This window comes from Pteropus vampyrus, unplaced genomic scaffold, assembly GCF_000151845.1.
Source record: "Pteropus vampyrus isolate Shadow unplaced genomic scaffold, Pvam_2.0 Scaffold72, whole genome shotgun sequence".
In the NCBI taxonomy this organism is placed as follows: Eukaryota; Metazoa; Chordata; class Mammalia; order Chiroptera; family Pteropodidae; genus Pteropus; species Pteropus vampyrus.
The window spans coordinates 3,316,810-3,335,855 of record NW_011888853.1 but is presented as its reverse complement, the minus strand read 5'-3'; the positions used below and the strand labels follow the sequence as shown (position 1 = coordinate 3,335,855).

Below are 19,046 nucleotides of genomic sequence, written 5' to 3'. Positions count from 1 at the left end.
AGGCTGTTCAGAGGCGGCAGCCAGAGCCACCCTCCACGTCCGGGCTCTTTGCACACGGCCACGTGACACGGCAGCTGGGACACCAGGCAAGACCCCCGTGGGCCAACGCTCCGGAGCAGAGTCCCGGCAGCGACCCGCGGGGCTGGGGAGGGATGAGGGGGCTCTGCACATGGCAGCCCTGTGCACACACGCGGCTGACAACCACCCGCACGTCGCAGCCGGGAGCCTGGCGCACCGCCCGCCAGCCGCAGGGGCCCGGGAATTCCCAGCTGCTCTCCTGACGCCACTCACTCGGCGTCGCTCGGCGACGCCATCCACGGCAGGACGGAGAGGGTCACTGTTTTCAAGGTCACACACCCCGGAGGCAGACGCTAGGCCGGGAGATGGAGACAGGCATTCGGGCCAAAGCCACCAGCTCCCAGCCGTCCGTGTCAAGCGGGGAGCACAGACCCGCCCGCTCAGCCTGTTTACTGAGGCACCGCGATGTCCGCATGACCCAGCTCGCAGAAACCATCACGGCCCTTCCCCGGGCCCGATGGGACGAGAAGCGCTGGGCTTTCGGAGTCAAGCAGATCTGGACCGAAATCTGCCAGCTTGGTAAAATCATCAGCTGGCGGAGTCCAGGCCCGTCACGCGACGTCACCGAGCCTCGGCCTCCTGGTGACCGGCAGGGCCCACGTCTCCGCGAGGTGACGGCTGCAGGCACCGGCACACTGGCAGGCAGGCGTCAGGTCGCGCCCCGCCCTCTGCTCCCCGTCCATGCCCGTCCTGAGGGGCAGGACACGGCAGCAGGAGGCCAGCAGGACCCCTCAGCTGCTTCTCCCAAAGCATCCCCGGCTCAAGTGTCATTTCCTTCCCTGACAGCTGCCGGGTGCCTCGGTCCACGAGCGAGCAGCCTGGCACCCGGCAGCCGGCTGTGCGCTGGCGGAGGGGCCGCTGGGCGTGGGGTGGAGCCCGACCGGTGACCTCCAGGGAGTGAGGGGTCATTCGGCCCTCCAAGCAGCTGGAAAGGAGGCTCTGGGCTGGGCAGGGCACTGGGGGAACCCAGTCCCTGGGAGCCGGGCCAGACCAGAGGGACCGGGCTGCAAGGATGTCCCTTGGCGCCCACAGCAGAGGAGGCCCTGGCCAGCGGAGACCGTTCAGCGAACACGTGTGTGTGTGTGTGCACGTGCGTGTGTGTGTGTGTACGTGTGTACAAAGGAGAGAGACGGGGCCGGTCCCTGCATCCCTCCGTGCCTCAGCACCCCCATCCATCAGAGGGGGTAACTTGACTGACCTTGCACAGTCATTAGGAAATGAAGAGTGCTTAGCACACTGCCTGGCACACAGCAGGGGCTGCGGGCTCGCTTAGTAAAAACGAGGCGCGTGTCACTCCATGCTGAACGCAGAGTGTGGCACGCCGCGGCGGGCACCGACAGCTGTTGCTCCCCTGTCCTGAACTGGGAGGGGCAGCGGCTGCCGAGCCCCGTGTTCTAGAGACCCCTGGGGGTGTCTGTGCTTAGGGGGATCTGTCTCTCTGCTTTCAGCTGCCTTAAGTTCCCATGCGCACGCGTGTGTACGTGCATGCACACACGCACACCACACAGACATGTGTTCATACATACACGTGACACATGGGACTCTCTGCACCTGCTTACCCAGACCCATCTGGCACGGCTGTTAATTAGGGCGCCTGGGCTCATGCGAGTGGCCCCTGGGGCTGAGGCTCTGTTTCCATGGGAACCAGGTACGTCCAGCTTTTCCGGTCAGCACCGAGAGCCCATGAAAAAGAGCAGGGAGCTAGGGTGGTCGGGTGAAGCGCAGCCTGACCCCCGCCCCAAAGACGAGGCGGAGCGCACAGGGCCTGGCGGCGGAGGGTCGCTGCCGGGACATCATACGCGAAATTCAAGTTCTCGTAACGTCGCAGGTGCCTGGTCTGGGCAGGAAGCCCGGCACTCCTGAACGACCTCCACGCCGACCCTGCTTGAATACGTCCGGGTCTGGAGAACTCACCGCTCGGCGCAGACGCCTGCTCCACCGTCGGAAGGTGAAACTGCCTGTCTACGCAGTCAGTCAAACTCCACTCTCCAGTACCTGCCGGGTATCAGGGGCTGGTTCTGTGTTTTGGAGGAACTCAGAGGAAGTCCTTCCCTCCTGATACATGACGACCCTCCAACTACTCGGAGACAGCGACTGGCCCCTCTTCTTTCTGGGCCTCCTGTCCAGGCAAACACCCGGCAGCCCTGTCTGACTTCTCTAAGCCTCTGGCCGTGCAGGCCCCTCCCCGGGGGGGAGGGAAAGGCTTCTCCTTCCAGCCGCAGAAGGAAGCGCCCCGACTCCAGGTGTCTGGCCCCCAGAACTGTGAGCATAGATTTCGCTTGTTTGAGACTCTGGGTTGTGGTCATCTGTTAAGCGAGCCTAAGGACTGATGCCGGGCCTGAGCGGGCGTGGCCAGTGGCACAGTGTCCCCTCCGACGGCAGCAAGCTTCCTCAGATCTTCCCGCACCCCCAGTCATGGCGGCCCCGTGCCCCGAGCACCTGCTGTGGGGACCTCCCGTTACCCTGGTTCCCCCCAATCCACTTGCTCTGGGCAGGTCGGTGCCCACATCTGAACCTGGGGGCTGGGGTTGGCCTGGAACCTACAGATGACTTAAGCAGCCACCTGCAATCAGCCAGCGTGGGGGCTACTGGGCCAGGTGACTGCAGAGGCTCCTTCATGTGACAATGTCCTGAGCGTGGCCCAGGACTCCAGGAGAAGGACCATCATGGAACGTGGCCGCTCCAGACCTCGACAGACACCCTGGGTCCCAGGCGCCTGTCTTGCGCCCTCCAGAGCTTGTGACGTGAACCGCCAGGATAGGCCCTCAGCCGCACTGGACACTCTGAGCCAAATCTGCTCTTCTGACGGTAAGGCCCACCCGGCTTTCGGTTCCCTTGAATGAACAGCAACAAAAACATGGTTTTGTGCCAAAGGTGGGGCCTGACGTTTCCCAGACTCCAGTTTCCTGCCAGGCCTAGGTGCGGTCTGCCGAGCGCGCGCCCCCAACTCCGGTGTGTGCACGCGCGCGTGCTCGTGTGTGTGTGTGTGTGTGTGCGCTCGCGTGTGCACAAGCGCATGTGGCCCTCCACGTGCGGCCGGGGGAAGGGTGGAGAGGCGCACGGAAATTCTTTCTGGTGCTCAGGAAGATGGAAAAATGGAAAAAGCTCTGTGTACACATGTGCGTGTGCACGCACACACACACACACACGCCCAGAGGCACGTCCCTTCTTTCCCTTCGCTCCCGGGAACCCCCAGGCTCCATGAAACGAGGCTGACTGCAGGAGTCCGACTGCAGACCCGCCGGAGCGTTCTGGGACCTCCGCGGCCCTCCTGGGTGTGGCGGGCGGCTCTGCACCACCCCACCCCCCGTTTCCTCCTCCGGGCTCCCTTAACCCTTGGACTGCCTGCTCTGACCCCCACCTCTGCACTTGGGTGTGAATCATTTCCTCGGCAGGCACACACAGACACACACGCACGCACACACACACACACACTTCTGGCACAGCAGAGGAAGAGGCGTCTCTTCCTGGTTCCGTGGGCCTCGTCCTCCGGCACAGATGCCAGCGGCATGAGCTCCGTGGCACTCGCTCTTCCCCGGGTTTCTCCGGCACCCCGGACGGCCCCTTCCTGTGGACCAGCTCCAACCTGCCCACACCTTCCAGCAACGTCTCTGCCGCCCGGGAAGCTGCTCCTACAGAGCACTCCATGCCCAGCCCCTGGCGGGAACCCTTGGCCCCAGGAGGCCACAGGTGTCCCCTACAGCCACACGCCCTCCAGCAAGGCCTGACCCCGAGACTAGGCGAGGTGGGATGATGCTCAGATCTTCCTTTCTTCTCTTACACTCTCCCTCAGCCCCAGGAGAAGCGGCGGCATCTTTTGTGCACGTGGTAAAACATCCACGACACGAAAATGGCCATCTAACCATGTTCGGGGGCACATTTCGGCGGCACTAAGCACGTTCACATCGTGCGGCCGTCGCCCCCGTCCATCTCCTAGAACTTTTTCATCTTCCCAGACAGAAACTGCCCCCTTAAACACTGACTCCCCGTTGCCTCCACCCCCGCCCCCCAGCCCTGGCCCTGGCGGCCGCTGTCGGCTATGAACGTGCACACATATCTGCTTTCAATATCTGCTTTCAATTCTTGGGGAGTTTGTAACCAGCAGTGGAGTTGCTGGGTCATGTGGTACTTCTCTGTTTAATTTTTTGAGGAACCACTAAACTGTTCCTTAGAGGCTGGACACCATTTTACATTCCCACTTGCAGCGCAAACCGATTTGGATTTCTCCACATCCTCACGGACTCGTGCTATTTCCTGTTTATTTGCTTATGAGAGCCGTTCCAGTGAGAGGTGGTGTCTCGCTGTGGTCTCGATGCGCATGTCTCTAATGATCAGTGATGCGGAGCATCTTTCCAGGTGCTCGTGGGCCACCTGTATGTCTTCTTTGGAGAAACTGTCTACTTAAGTCCTTTGCCAGTCTTTTCATTGCTTTTTGTCGTTGTTGTCGTTAAGTTGCAGGAGTTCTTTATTCTAGATGTTAATCAGACATACGATTTGCAAGCATTTTCTCCCATTACGTGGATTCCCTTTGCACTTTGTCGATAGTGTCGTCTGAAGCAAAAAAGTTGTCGCTTCTGATGAAACCCAATTCATCTTTTATTTCTCTTCTGTTGCCTATGCTTTCTGGTGTTCTATCTAAGAAACCGTGGCCAAAATGCCATGTCACAAAGCTTCCAAGGAGCTGCTTGTCACGTTTGCTGATTTTGTTCCTCTGGGTCCTCCTTTACCCTTTGCAGTAGTTCATCACCTTTTATCAGTTAATAATTCTTGACGTTACACTTTGCTGTTCAAATGGCTGGTGTGGTTTCTACTTCCTGTGTGGGCCCTGACTGACACACCGAAGGAGAAGGAAGGAAGCAATGAAGATAAAGACAGAAATCAAGAAAATGGAAAATCGCAAGAAAACAAAGCCAAAGGTTGGTTCTTTAAAAAAATCCACAGGTCGATAAAGTCATAGCTGGGTTGACGTGAGAGAGAATGGAGAACATGAATTACCAGTATTAGGAGTCGGGGTTTTCTCTAAGACCCTATAGACGTTAAAATAATAATGACATATTATGAACAACTTTATATGAATACATTCAACAACTTACATGACATGGACAAATTCCTTCAAAATGTAGCTTACCAAAACTGACACGAAAGGAAGTAAAAAAACTTGAATAGCTCTATGTTAAATACGTTTAATATATTTAATTAAAGATTAAATTGATTTAATAGATATAACACGAATACTTAATTCGTAATTAAAAAAAAATAAAAGCTTTCCAAACAAACAAACAAACAAAAAAAACGCATAAAAAACACTAGGGACAGGTGGCTTCCCTGGTGAACTCTATCAAACATTTAAGGAAGAAATAACAATCTTATGCAAACTTTTACAGAAAATTGAGAAAAACAATTCCAAACCCGTTTTAGAAGGCCAAAAAAACCCTGACAAAGATGTTACCAAAACTAACGAAGAAAATACCACGCGGATATCCCTCAGGAATCTACACAAAAAAATTCTTAACCAAAAAACGCGGCAAATCAAATCCAGCGATATATAAAAAGATTTACAAGTCATAAACACGTCAGACCCATCCCAGGAATGCAAGCCTGGTTTCATAGTCGAACGTCCATCACTGCCATCCACTGTTTGTCCCACATCTCCACGCCGTCCACGCTCCCTGCCCGTTAGTCACTTAGCAGCCGTCTCCGTGACCAGACTGACTGTCATGGTGTCACAGCGCCTGTGTTCAGGTCACCCTTACTGTATTGAATAAGGCCCCAAAGCCTTTCACATAACTTTCATCATAGTATATTGTGATAACTGTTCTAATTTATTATGTTATTGTTGTTAATCCCCTACGATGCCTACTTGATAAATTAAACTTTACCCTAGGAGTATATGTATAGGAAAAAAGATAGCATATGTAGGGTTCGGTCCCATCCACGGCTTCAGGCATCCACTGAGGGTCTTGGAACGTATTGCCCGAGGATAAGGGGAGACTGCCATATAGAAAAAGCATTGAGCAAAGTCAACACCCATTCACGTTGAAAACTCCAGCAAATTAGGAACAGAAGACAATTCCCTCAATCTGACGAAGGACATGTGTGGAAAATCTACAGTTAACATTATAAGTTCTGGCACAAGGCAGGATGTGCACTCACCGCTTCTAATCAATGCTACATGGCAGCTCTAGCTAGTGCAACAAGGCAAGAAAAAGAAATTAAAGGCACAAGATCAGGAACAAACAAGTGTTTTCAGATGACATGGTGGTTTACTGAGTAAACCATAAAGTATCCACAAAATAAATACTAGAATAATAAGTGAAGATTCGTGTGCCCAAGTCGATTGTATTTTTATATACTAGCATCAAACAATTGAAAATGAAATTTAAAAGAGATATTCAATATACAATAGCACCAAAAACTATAAGAGGAATAAATTCAACCATTGACATGAAGATCTTTTCATTGAAAACTATAGAAAAATATGATTCTGTAGCAATTAGAGGAATAAGAAAAGATCTTAAAAACGGAGACATTCCGGGTTTACATAAGAAGACTCGATGTTGTTAAAATGTCAATTCTCTTTCAAGTGACCTGGAGATGCGACGCAATCTCAATCAAAATTCATACAGCATTTTTGTAGAAGCTGACACACTAGTTGTAAAATTTACAAGGAAATTAAAATGACCTAGACTATTCAAGGCAACGTTCTGAATACGTTGGAAACATTATTTCAGGACTTATTATAAAGCCACATTAATCGAGACAATTTGGGACTGGCAAGAGAATAGACTAAAGATGAGTAAAACACGACAGTCCCTCAGCAGAGCCAACTGAGGTCCAACAAAGGTGCCAAGGTAATTAATTAAACAAGGAAGGTCTTTCCTACAAATGGCGCTAGAACTGAAAATCCATAGAGAAAAGGAAAAAAGAAAAAAGAAAAAGAAAATGAACCTTCACCTCATAGAAAAAAGAAAAAGAAAAAGAAAATGAACCTTCACCTCATGGATACAAAAATAAATTCAAGGTGGTTTCAAAACCTATAACAAAAGCTACAGAAGAAAACACTGAAAACATCTTTGCAACGTGGAGGTAGGCAAGGCTTTCTTCTAAAGGACACAGAAAGTGGTAACCGAAAGAAGGACGTTTGTCCAGTTAAATCTCATCGAAATTAAAATGACAAACTTTGGCCCATCGAGAGATACCATGAAGAAATGAGTGGATGAGCCACGAACTGGGAGAAAAATACTTGCAATCCACATGTCTGACAAAAGACCAGGATCCAGAAAGAACAAGAAAAAAGGCAAGCAACCCGATTTTAAAACCGGCGACACGTTTGAAAAGACAACTCACAAAGGAACATATATGAATAGCCGATAAGTACATGAAAATGTGCTCAACAGCATTAGTCATCAGGCAAATGCAAATTGAAGCCATAACGAGGGACCGCCACACATGCGGCAGAATGACTAAATTAAGAGAGTGACGGCACCGAACGTGGGCGGGGGCACGGAGCGACTGGAACCGGGGCGCTGCCCCCCCCGTGGGTAACCACCTGAGGACACGATCTGGCAGTCTCTCGTAAAACTGAACACACACCCACCCTCTGGCCCAACAATTCTACTTCCTGGGCTTTACATGAGAGAAATGGAAGCATGTGCCCGTTTAAACAACAACAACAACAACAAAAAACTTGTACGAGAAGCTCAGAGCGACTTTTTTTCCTGAGAATCCCAAATGGAAACAGCCAGGGGCCCCGGGAACAGAGCAGTTAACAAACCATAGGACGCCCGTGTGATAAATGCCGCTCGACAACAATGGGACAAACCACCGGCACCAACACGGGCAGCTCTCGAGAACGTTCAAACTGGTAAAATTCATCTCCAGTGGGAAAAAACCAGTGATGGGGGCAGCGATGGACGGGGGAGGGCCGCGCGGGGTGACGGTGGCATTATGTATTCTACTGGAGTTTTTTGACATGTAGCCTATACACTGTGTCCACGTTCAGAGCACAGTCCACTTAGGATCTTTGTGCTTCGTGGTACATAAATTTTACCCCAACGAGAGGAAAAGAATCATCGACAAGTATAGACTTAGGATTTTTCAACTTTCTGGTGGTGCGAAAGCCATACTCATTCAGCAGGAAGAGGGGCCAGGCTGAGCCTGGGTGTCCGGCGGGCGCGGTGTGTTAACTGCCTTTTCAGCTTCCGGTATTTTCCACTTACAATGGGTTTATTGGGATGGTCCGTCCTAAGTCCAGGAGCATCCGCACTGGCCTCCGGTTAACGGAAGGCAAGCTGAGGTTTTACAGGGGGATGTGTGCTGACATCAGGAACTTATCGTGACATGCACCCTCATCTCAGGTGGACAGCTGGGGGGCGGGGGGCGGACACGTGACAGAGCAGACGGCAAAGCGTCACAGAATCTGGGGAGTGGGGGGCGGGTGTGCGTGCGACCGTTCTTCTGCTTTTCCTATATGTTTGAAATTTTTCATAGTAAAAAGTTGGAAAATGTTTAAATAGACTGAGGCATATCACCCAGAAACAAGGAAGAAAAGGGATTAGCAGGAGACCCCTGGCTCAGAGCCCTAATCTCCCAGACGCCACTGGCCTCACCGGGTTTAGGGTAGGCGTCCTGGGGTGTCACCTCAGCGCCCCTGCCCCGGTGCCAGGAGAGGTGCCTTCCTGTCCCCACGGCACTTCCTACTGTCCCCACCTGCCACTTCCCTTGCCCGCTGCTGCAGCCACAGTGGGTGGAAGTAACACTGCAGAGGACAGCCGCCTCCCACAAATTCAGGGCCCATGAAAACCCAGCGGGAGCTGGGCTCCGGAGAGCTTGCACTGCCACCTTGTGGACAGAAGGTTTTCTGCAGCGGATTCCCCCGTCTGCAGCTTCCAGCTCCAAGGTTGGCAGTCAGTCCCGTCTCCAGCCCAAGGAGCCCCTCAAGCCCCAGGCTCCACAGGGCCCCTTGCTGCAGCAGATCTGGGGTGCCACAGGGCCCCATGCTGCAGCAGATCTGGGGTGCCACAGGGCCCCTTGCTGCAGCAGATCTGGGGTGCCACAGGGCCCCTTGCTGCAGCAGATCTGGGAGGCCCTCAAGCCCAAGGCTCCACAGGGCCCCTTGCTGCAGCATATCTGGGGTGCCTATGCATAAAAAAATGCACGTGTCCAGAACCCGGGCCCCTCTGGCCACTCCTCCCCAGAGAGGCACGCTCCCTTTGTCTTGGGCTGCTCTCTGCAGGCTGGGGGTGGGGGCTGCATGGTCTTCCTCAGTGTATGCCCCCCACCTTCCAACACACGTCCCAGAGGCATAGCCCAAGACCACCCTCTGGGTGGTGCACGACCCCCAGGCTCTTCCCTCTCCCTCGGACACGGTGACATCAGGATCGGGACACTCTGAAGTCCTTTAACTCAGAAATATGTGGAAGTCAAAACGTGCTAAAGCTGCAGTTCTTTAGTTATCGATAACGTTATCTCGTGACATCTCTCAGAGCGGGCATGGCTGTGTGACCTGTGTCCTTGGATTGAACACACTACCTGGAGAAGGTACCTGGACCTCAGCCAGGCTGGAGGGATGAGCCAGGCAGAGCTGAACTGGACGGATGGTGGGGGGCACGGCCCTGGCTGAGGGCTGCCCAGCGTGAACACCAGGGGGCAGCAGGCATAGAGCGGGACGCAGGCCTGAAGCAAGGCCACGGAGAGGGGCGGGCCTGGGCCCTGTGGTGAGCCTTCTGTGCTGCCCCAACCAGAAGTCAAGGTCAAGGACATGCCCTCTGAGTGTCAAGCACGGATTTGACCAAAATGTCCCTTCTGTGGGGCAGGGTGCACAGGCACCGCTGTTCTATTAGAGAGGCGCTTGCTTCTCCTTTGTCCCCAGGTCCTGCCCAGTCCTCTCCCGGTGAGCAGAAACACTGCCAGGAAAGCAGAGGAAGAAGCCAGGACAGGCTGCCCAAGGGCCAAGGCCAAGGATGCCTGCGAACACGGGCGCTGGAGACGCAGCGGCTCAGGCCGCTCCCGCAGGAGGTGGTACCCGTCGCCCACAGGCACAAGGTGTCACACAGGAGCTTACGAAAACTCTGCCCCGAGACTCAGGACCCCAGGAGACAGGACGCGACAGGCCCAGAGCAGTGCTTCCCCCTCCAAGGCCTGCGTTCCTTCCTCGAAGCTCCGGGGGTCACCCTCCCAGGCCGTCCCATGCCGTCCCCACCAGCCAAGCACACACCAAACTCCAACCCACAGCCAGCAGCCTGTGGGCTCAGAGGCCACAAGTGTGCCTTCCTACAAACAGTAGCCCTGGGGCCTGGGGCGGGGATTGGTGGGGCGGGGCTTGCTGGGGTGGGGCAGGACTTGTTGGAGTGGGGCTGGGCTTGTTGGGGTGGGGCGGGGCTTGTTGGGGTGGGGCTGGGCGGGGCAGGGCGGGGCTAGCCACCTGTCAGTGCGTCCAGCCTCCAGTGTCCAGCCGCCTCTTCAACTTCTTGGGTCCACCCAGCAATCAGAGGCCCTCCCTGTCCAACTGCAAAGAGCAACTGCACCAGCCTCTTCCCCTCCAGGCCTTGCTGCTTCTGCTTCTGCTCCCTGCCTGACACGGGCCACCCCCAGCAGCCACAGGGCATTCAGGTCCTGCCACGCCCTCCACGTGGTGCCCATCACACCAGGAAAAAAAAACCGAGCCTTCGCCAGGGCTTCGCGCGGCCCGCCCCGCCCACTTCGCCGGATTCATATGCGCCCCCTTCGCTAATGACACAGTCTAGCCACCCACGTATTCCCGACGCAACCTTATTTGCTGTTCCCGTTGCCCTAACATCCCTCCTCCGGATTTTGGCCCGGTCCTTCCGGCCATGCAGATTTCAGCTCAAAGTCACCTCCTCAGAGAGGGCGTCCGTCAGTGCGACCCCCACAGACACACGCACCCAGTAACGACCCCATTGCCTGCTCCTGGCTTCTTCGCCCCCTTCGCCTGAAATCGCCTATTGATGTGTTTATTTCTTAGCTGCCTGACATCTAGTTCAGACCGTAAGTCCCAAGGAAGGAAGGGCTGTATCTTCCTCACTCCTCACTGTAGGCCAAGAATCCGGGAGAATGCCTGCACGTAGTAGGACCGCAATAGATCTGAGTCTAGTGGCTCTGCAAACAGGAACCCAGCATGTTACAAGGTGAACTCAAGGCAGAGGGTACGAACAGAGGTCACTGGCTGTTCGCACTCGCTGGGTGGAGAAACAGGGGCGCTGGGCGTGTGGTGGCTTTGTCACGCCCATCTGCTCCAGAGCTCAGCCCAGCACAAAGCATTTTCAAGTTTTCTTAGCAAAGCTTCAGAGACTCTTTGCTAATTTCCAAGGGGTGTGTTGCTCCGTTTACTCAGCTTTGCTCAAGTCAGAGTTTCCTGGTTTGGGGGGTTTGGGGGGCAGATGGAGGAACAGAAGGTCTAAAGGCAGGTCCTGAGCCCACATGCAGAGATGGGTCAACAAGAACTGAAATCTGTGATGCTCTCTGTCCCAAGTTCAAGGTGGGAACTGGGGCCCAAAACAACTCTGCAAACTCGGACCCCTTGTTAAAAGGAAACCTCTCAGTTTCTCCTATGCACAGCCCAAGGGGGGCTGAGTCCACCACTGAGCCCATCTGTAGAATCCTCCTGCAGGTGGCGAAGGCGGGACCAGTGCCGGAGGGACTTTAGGCGAAGGGGTTTAGGCGGTGGCTTCGGGGGACAGAGGTCTGTGCCCGGATTGGAAGGGAGATGCAGGGATGACCAACTCTGAGCAGGAAGCAGATGGAGGCTCGGCTCGCAGAAGCAAAGAGGGAGGGAGAGTGGGGGCAGAGGAAGCTTTCTGAGGAGGAGCAGGGGACAGACTGAAGAACACTGAGCCCCACGCTCGGACACACAGCCGGCCAGTCTCACAGGCAGGCCAGGCACGGACACCACTGAGAACAACAGTGTCTGCGCGGTAGACCCCAGGAGACGCCGGGCCGGCCTCCGTCGGCAGCCCGGAAGGACCCGGGCTGGGCTGTCCCAGGCCGAGCACGCGTCCAGCAGTGCCTTGGGCCACAGCTCAGGCTCCCTGGCCCAGCCCAGACGCCCCCACTGCTCCCTGGAGCTGGCCGGGGTGTAAGAAAAGAAAAGGGCTGAATCAAGAGCCAGGACGTGAAGCTGGAGCCCTACCTCACGCCATACGCAAAAGTGAACTCAAGAGGGATCAAAGGCCCAGACACAAGAGCAAAAACTACCAAACTCTTAAGAAAAAAATGTACGGAAAAGATTTGTGACATTGGGTAAGACACCAAAAGCACAGGCAACGAGCGAAAAAAAAAATAGATAAATTGGGCTTCATCAAAATTAAAGACTTCTGTGCATCAACAATGAAAAAGCAACGCACGGGATAGGAGAAAATATTTGCGGCTCATATATCAGATAAAGGACTAATACTCAGGATGTAGAGAGAGCCCGTGGAACTCAACAACAACAACAAAAAATAACCCAATTTAAAAATTGGCAAAGGACCCCAAATAGACGTTTCGCCAAAGAAGACATACAGATGGCCAACAAGCACATGAAAAGATGCTCAGCGTCACTAATCATCAGGAAAACGCAAGTCAAAACCACAACGAGATACCAGCTCACTCCCATGAGAATGGCTATTCTCCAAAAAAAGAAAAAAGAAAAAAAAAAAAAAAACACCACCACATGTTAGGAGGACGTGGGGAAATCTGAGACCCTCGTGCGCTGCTGGCGGGAACGTGAAATGCAGCTGCTCTGCAAAACAGTATGGCGGCTCCTCCCAAAATTAAACATAGAATCATCACATGACCCAGCCCATCCACTGCTGGGTTTGAAGGCAAGGACTCGAGCAGAGGGATGTACATTCAAGTTCAAGACAGCACCATTCGCAACAGCCAAAAGGGGGAAGCAACCCAAACGTCCACCCGCAGATGGCTGGACAAACAAAGTGTGGTCTACCAGATGCCGGAACATCAGTCAGCCTCAAACGGGAGGGAACTCTGACACCTGCCACCGCGTGCGTGAACCTCACGCCAGGCGAAATAAGCCAATCACGAGAAGACAAATGTGGCATGGTTCCGTCACATGAGGACCTGGAACAGTCCAGTTCATAGAAAGAGAAAGTGGAGCAGAGGTCGCGGGGGCTGGGGAGGGGGATGGGCAGCTAGTGTTTAGCGGGGATGCGGGTCCCTCTGGGAAGACGACGAGGCTCTGGAGATGGGCAGACGGTTGCTCAGCTGGGTGAATGAATGTACTTATTGCCACCGAACTGCACACCTACAATTTGTTAAAATGGTAAATTTTATGTTGTATAATTTTACCACTGATTTTAAAAAAGAGGCCAGCGTCCAGGACGGAGCCTCGGGCACCCCGGGCCCTCGCAGCAAGGAATGGTGCGGTGACCACTGGTAAATGCTTGGCACAGTCCCGATGTCATGCTGTGCCATTGGGTAGTTCTTTAACGCACAGCATTGTGGTTTTCACTTTATCCCTTCGTAGGACTTTACAGAGAAATCAATGCTCTGATCATAAAAAATTCTGGACAGACCAGTTTGGGGCTCCAAACAAATTACGAGGCGCCAGGCAAAGGTCATTGCATAGAAGGTTGGCGAGGCAGACGCCCGCCCAGCTCCTCAACTCCACACGGGGTAAAAGACCCGGCAGGAAAGGCTAGCGGCCACACCAAAAGGTCTGGAGCAGGACAGTGAGGGACCCGTGCAGCCCGGACGCGTGGGGGCTGCAGCGGGTTGAAAGGCGACCCCCCCACCCCCCACCCCCCACCCCGCAAAAAAAGCTCACGTACGGTCCAGGTGGGTCCCAAGCCCAGTAACGAGTGTCCTCGTGAGAGACACAGAGGGAGGGAGATGTAGGGTGTGGGAGGAGGAGACCATGCAGTGACGGGAGTGGAGACTGGGTGACACACCCACACGCCAAGGATCACGAGCGGCTGCCAGAAGCCAGGACAGAAGCCTGGGACAGCCTCCCTCCGGGCCTCCAGAAAGAACCAGCCCTGCCCACACCTTGACTTTGGCCTTCTGGATTCCTAAACTGTGAGAGAATCGGTTGCTGGTTAGAGCGGCTGCCAGCCTCCGGTGCTTGGTGACAGACAGCAGCCCTCAGAAACCAGGACGGGGCCCATGTCCCCTGGCCGTCAGAGCTGGACTAGGAGGCCAGAGGGCTTCGGGCCAGGCCTCTCATCTCGGAGGCGGGAAAGTAAGGCCAGAGGCGGCGAGAGCAGGTCCAGGAAGCCACGAGCACAGCATCGGTCCAGGCTGGGGGGGGACGAGAGGGAACAGCAGAGCAGGGGACAGGTGAGGGTGAGGCGCTGCCTCCCGTGACGGGGGCCCGAGAAGAGCAGAGCGCCAGCTCCCTCCTGCTCGGTGACCGCTCTGTGCCGCACGGCTCGGGCAGACGCCCAGCCAGGCGCAGACGTCCAGTGACAGTGTGGCCCGGCCTCCTCAGACCCCATGCCAACATTCCTGACCCAGCGGAGACTTCCACGTTCCCTGCCTGCAACTCACCCTGGCGACCCAGCGAGGCTCCTAACAGCAGCCCAGTGGAAAGTTCCCTTCTGGGAGATTCTCTCCCTCTGAAATGTAAGCCCTTGGAACAAGATAAAACTGCTTAATTTGTAAAAGCCACAAAGCCAGTCCAGGACAAGGAAAAAAAAAGAAAAAACGCGGACCCTTGGCTGGAAAGAGTGGCCTTCTGTGTGTGTCTCAGAGGCCAGTCACTGCTCCATGACTCATCCCCATCCTGCTGACTGACGAGCCCTCCAGCATCTTCCCAGGGGTGCCTGACCGCTGAGGGGGGCCCCCAGGCTCATGAGCCGGGCGGGAGCTGGGTGCTGGGTGCTACCCCCTTCCCAGAGGGTGGGCAGACCTCACCCTCCCCAACCCTTCCTGGACAGCTGCTGGGCAGGGGCAGAGAGCTGGGTGGACAGGCCGTAAAGGCCAGGCCAGTGGGGCACAAGCAGTGACAGCCACCAGGAACCGGGAGGGTGGGGTGTCTGGCCGGGCAGGCCCCGTACACACACACACACACACACACACACACACACACACACACACACACAGCATCCGGGCCCCTGGCCCACCTTGGCCATGCGCTCCGCCTTATGGTCAGACAAAGCACTGCCCAGCAAGAAGTAGAGAGCCCCACAGCAGGCAGGGTCCCCCAAACGGACTCAGGAGCCCACCGGAGGTGGGGACACTGCCTCAGGCTGTGCCGACTCAACTCCCCTTTCTACAGATTAGGAGACCGAGGCCCTGGCCGCGGGGTCCCTGCTGGGGACTCACTCCCCCAGGGAATGGTTAGGTGCTGAGCTGCCACTGAAGGCCAAGGGCAAGGCCTGGCCAGGCCCGATAGAGGTACGGGAAAGCTCGAGGATTTTTACTTCCATCCATACTTGTGACCAGTGTCTAACCGAGCGTTGAAAGCAGTGAGCATTTTTTCATGAAAATGGGTCCGAACGAGGATTTCGTAGAAAGTCCCGGTTCCCCTCAGTCGCATCTGAGGGAAGGTCCCCACTTCCTCCCGCGCCTTGCTGTCCTCAGCGGAGGGCCGTGGCACGCAGCACAGTTGCAGTGGCAGCTGTTTTCAAAGGCGGTTTTGTTCACTTCATGAGAAGCTCCTGGAGCTCGGTTAGCCTGGGAGGTCCCTGGACACGGCCGTCGCTCCCGAGTCCCCGAGGACCCCTTCCCGGCCTTGCTGTGCCAGCTCTCTGGTCCCTCAGTGGTCACTCATCTGGGCCTTGGCTGAGACATCCAAACTGAAGGCTGGAGCTGAGGCCAGTGGAGTGGCCATCTTGCCAGGCCCTGCAAGGTTCCAGCCAAGCGCCACCTGCTCTGCAGACCCTGCCAGGCTGAGAACCGGAAACCCTGACGCCACCCCCCCGCCCGACCCCAGAGGGCCCACGTCGCCAAGCTCAATCACAGACGAGCTGTGGTCTCACCAGCTGTGCCTTCCGCCGGTGTCCCCGGCCAGTGTGTGTGCCCAGTGGCACAGGCGCACACACACACACACACATATACACACGCCCTGTCAGCAGCTCCCCCGCAGTGGCGATGAGCCTTCCTTCTCTCTGGCCTCTTGGGGAGCCCCCACCAAAACACACAATGGCACACAGCAGACCAGGGCCAAGGGCCCTGTGGGGCGACACTCTCGGCCTCACTGTGACCCAGGGGTCAGCTCAGAACACCTGAGGCTCAGAGCAAGGCCGATGGCTGAGGAGGAGTCAGAGCTGCACGGCGGACCCCAGCACCTGGCTCAAGGGGGACGCGTAAGCGGCAGACACTGTGGTGAACGGAATTACCCATGATGCCATCAGATGCTGACACAGTCACGGCACGCGAGGCCCCGCCGAGGGAACCGGGAGGGACTGAAGAAGGGGAAGTCTCTTTTTCCCCATTTGTTGGTCGTGTCCCCGCCCCACGGGTGTGTGCCCTCTCCGCGGGGGCTGCCAACGGGGCACGGGGAGAGGGGGTGTCCAGGCACCAGTAAGGCCCCTCCAGCCCAAGGACCAGCCTCCCGCCCTCACTCCTTGCCCTGACGTGACATCCAGACGTCTTAAACAGTGATTCTCCTCCGGGGTCTGGGCAGAGCCCACATCTGCTCATCCTTCTGTCCTGAAATGTCCCTCAGTGACCGTGGACGATCCCCACTGCCCCTTCCCCATCGCGGGGCTCCTGGGAGAGTATGGGACCCGAATGACACTGACTCCCCCAAGCCTCGAGCGGGACAGGGCAAGCTCTCTGCTGTGCACGCGCACGCTCACACACACGCTCACATGCACACGCGCACACGCGCACACACGCACACGCATGCACGCTCACACGCACACGCACGCACGCTCACACGCACGCACACACGCACATGCGCACACATCTGCATGTCTCGTCCGGGTACTGGGAGCTTCCCGCCCTGTAATCAAGTCCTGGGGAGGCACCAACATCTATTTCAGGGAGGAGACCATGGTGGCCATGAAGACAGACTCTGGCTGGAGCGAAAACACAAACCACACAGCGGACAAACCAAGCACCGAGCAGCCTCCTCAAGGCCTCACCCAGACCCCCAGGCCGGAGGCAGGTCCCACCACCCCGGCCGGCATCCACGGTCAGCTTAGGACGCAGAAGTGGCACTCTGGGGACTGAGGGAGGAGTAGCGAGGGGCCAGAGCCGAGTTTAAGGGAAAGCCAGACTTCATGAGAGGCTCGTCTTCCGGAACTTCACCTCCCACGGCCTCAGAATGGTCACGAGGAAGAGGACCAAGTCCACGAAAATGACCACGAGTGACCCCGGGGGGGCTTCCCGGGGCAGGAGGGAGGTGTGGGGGGAAGCGGGGAGGGCCGTGCCTACCTGAGATCCGGTCTCTCTCCATCACTCCGGTGTGCGTAGCAGCAGGCAGTCCGTGTCCCCTTTCCAGAGACGTCCTCAACTTTCTCACCCCGTCACCCTCCCCCTCTCTGCCGCCGCCGCCTCCTCCTCCTCCTCCTCCTCCAGAAACACTCTTTGTCTGGTCTAATTTCTTCAATCTGCTGCAATCGCGAATGTATCCAAATTACCACATTTCCATGTGCGGATCATATGTTTGTGCCCCGCACTGAAGTCGCCTTGTCTCTGAATCAGCACACGGAGAGCGAAGGGGAGAATGAGGAGGTGGGGCGAGGCAGACGGGCCTTGAAGGGCGCCCGCGGCCCCGGTCCTGGGTCCTGGGTCCGGGCTGGCCAGCGGGCGTCTGGGCTCCGCGGGGCTCTGGGCTTCCGGCCGGGCGTCTCCCCGCCCTCCGGAGCCTCGCTCACTGCTCCTTTTTAATATCCACTTGGAGAAGCTTCACTTAGCCTCTTGGAACCCAGCTCGCAGAGTCGAATTCCTGGCGACGTCCAAAGTCTTTCATTTTCCCGCTCCCGCGATGCTACAGCTTCCTCTGCTAAGCCCAGCTCCTGGGCCTGCCTCGCCTGCAGCCGCTGCCGGCCCTTGACCCCGCCCGACGTGGCCGGGAGGAGGGGCCGTCTCACCCCAGGCCGGGGGGCTGGGGAAGGCTCGGGAGCACCTGCCGGCCGGAGAAGTCACCCCTACAGACGCCCTGGAGTCCCAGTCGGCCTGCCTGTGGTGACAGAGGCAGCTGGCCGTCCCCGCCCAGGCCGAGAGGGAGAGCCGGACGAGACTTCCTGGAAGATTCTTGCCACCCGCTCATGAGTCAGTGAGTCTCCAGCTGTCCCCAGGGAGGGAGCAGGGCTCCTTACCGCGGATTTCCCCAGACTCAGCGCCTCTCCTCCAAGGGAGCACGGGGCCGGCTGGGCTGGGGGCTCAGAGCTACTTCCTGCTATTCGCTTGGGAACCTGGGGGGCGGGGGCTGCTCGCCTGGCAACCTGGGGAGCCCCCCCCAGCACCTGGTCTGAGTCAGGGCTGGGGGTCTGGGGGACATCTCTGCTCTGGAAGCTTCATTCAACTCAAAGGTTCAGACTGGCAGCCCTGGCTGGAGACAGACAAGTTTTGTGTGCCTGACCCTGAAAACGTGTATTTGGTGCCAGCGTGGACCGACCGCTCAGGCGATTTCGCTGAGAACTCCAGATTTTTCGCCTCTCTGGGAAAAGGGAGGGCATGTGGTCACACAGGGGGAGCCTTCCTGCCCGGCCGCATGAGCTGGTCTGAAGTCACCCCCTTCAGATAGAACCATGTCTTCCGGTTTGCTCTGGTCCGCACGGCCCCTTCGCTCATTTTCATTAGTCCCCACCCCCCCCACCCCCACCACGCCGCAGCCTGAGTTTGCAGTCCCTGCTCTACAAGGCCACAGCCACGTGAGCTATGTGAGCCACATGAGACCCATGCACAGCTCTCTGCTAAATAGCACAGTCCCCATGCCCGTCCCCTGCGGCCTGGGACATTGTAGTTTGCTAAGTAGCACGTTAATCTTCCTGGGGTAGGGGGGGTAACTTCCAGCCTTCTGGGAGACACCAAATAGCAACCACCTCTCCCACCCCCCC

General features: G+C 56.5%; 1 protein-coding gene across 5 annotated transcripts in view; it reads right to left on the bottom strand.

Moving 5' to 3' along the window:
- SEPT9 (septin 9) overlaps window positions 1-19,046 on the bottom strand; it is a 142,721-nt gene that overhangs the window by 101,923 nt on the left and 21,752 nt on the right. Inside the window, exon 1 of one of the 5 annotated variants that reach the window (XM_023531739.1) lies at window positions 17,419-18,310. The exons of the other annotated variants lie outside the window; for them this stretch is intronic. Within the exon in view, the coding sequence (XP_023387507.1) occupies window positions 17,419-17,440 (22 nt within the window). The 5' untranslated portion in view covers window positions 17,441-18,310. Of the gene's footprint in view, window positions 1-17,418; window positions 18,311-19,046 lie in introns of those variants that run through there. 5 annotated transcript variants of the gene reach the window in all.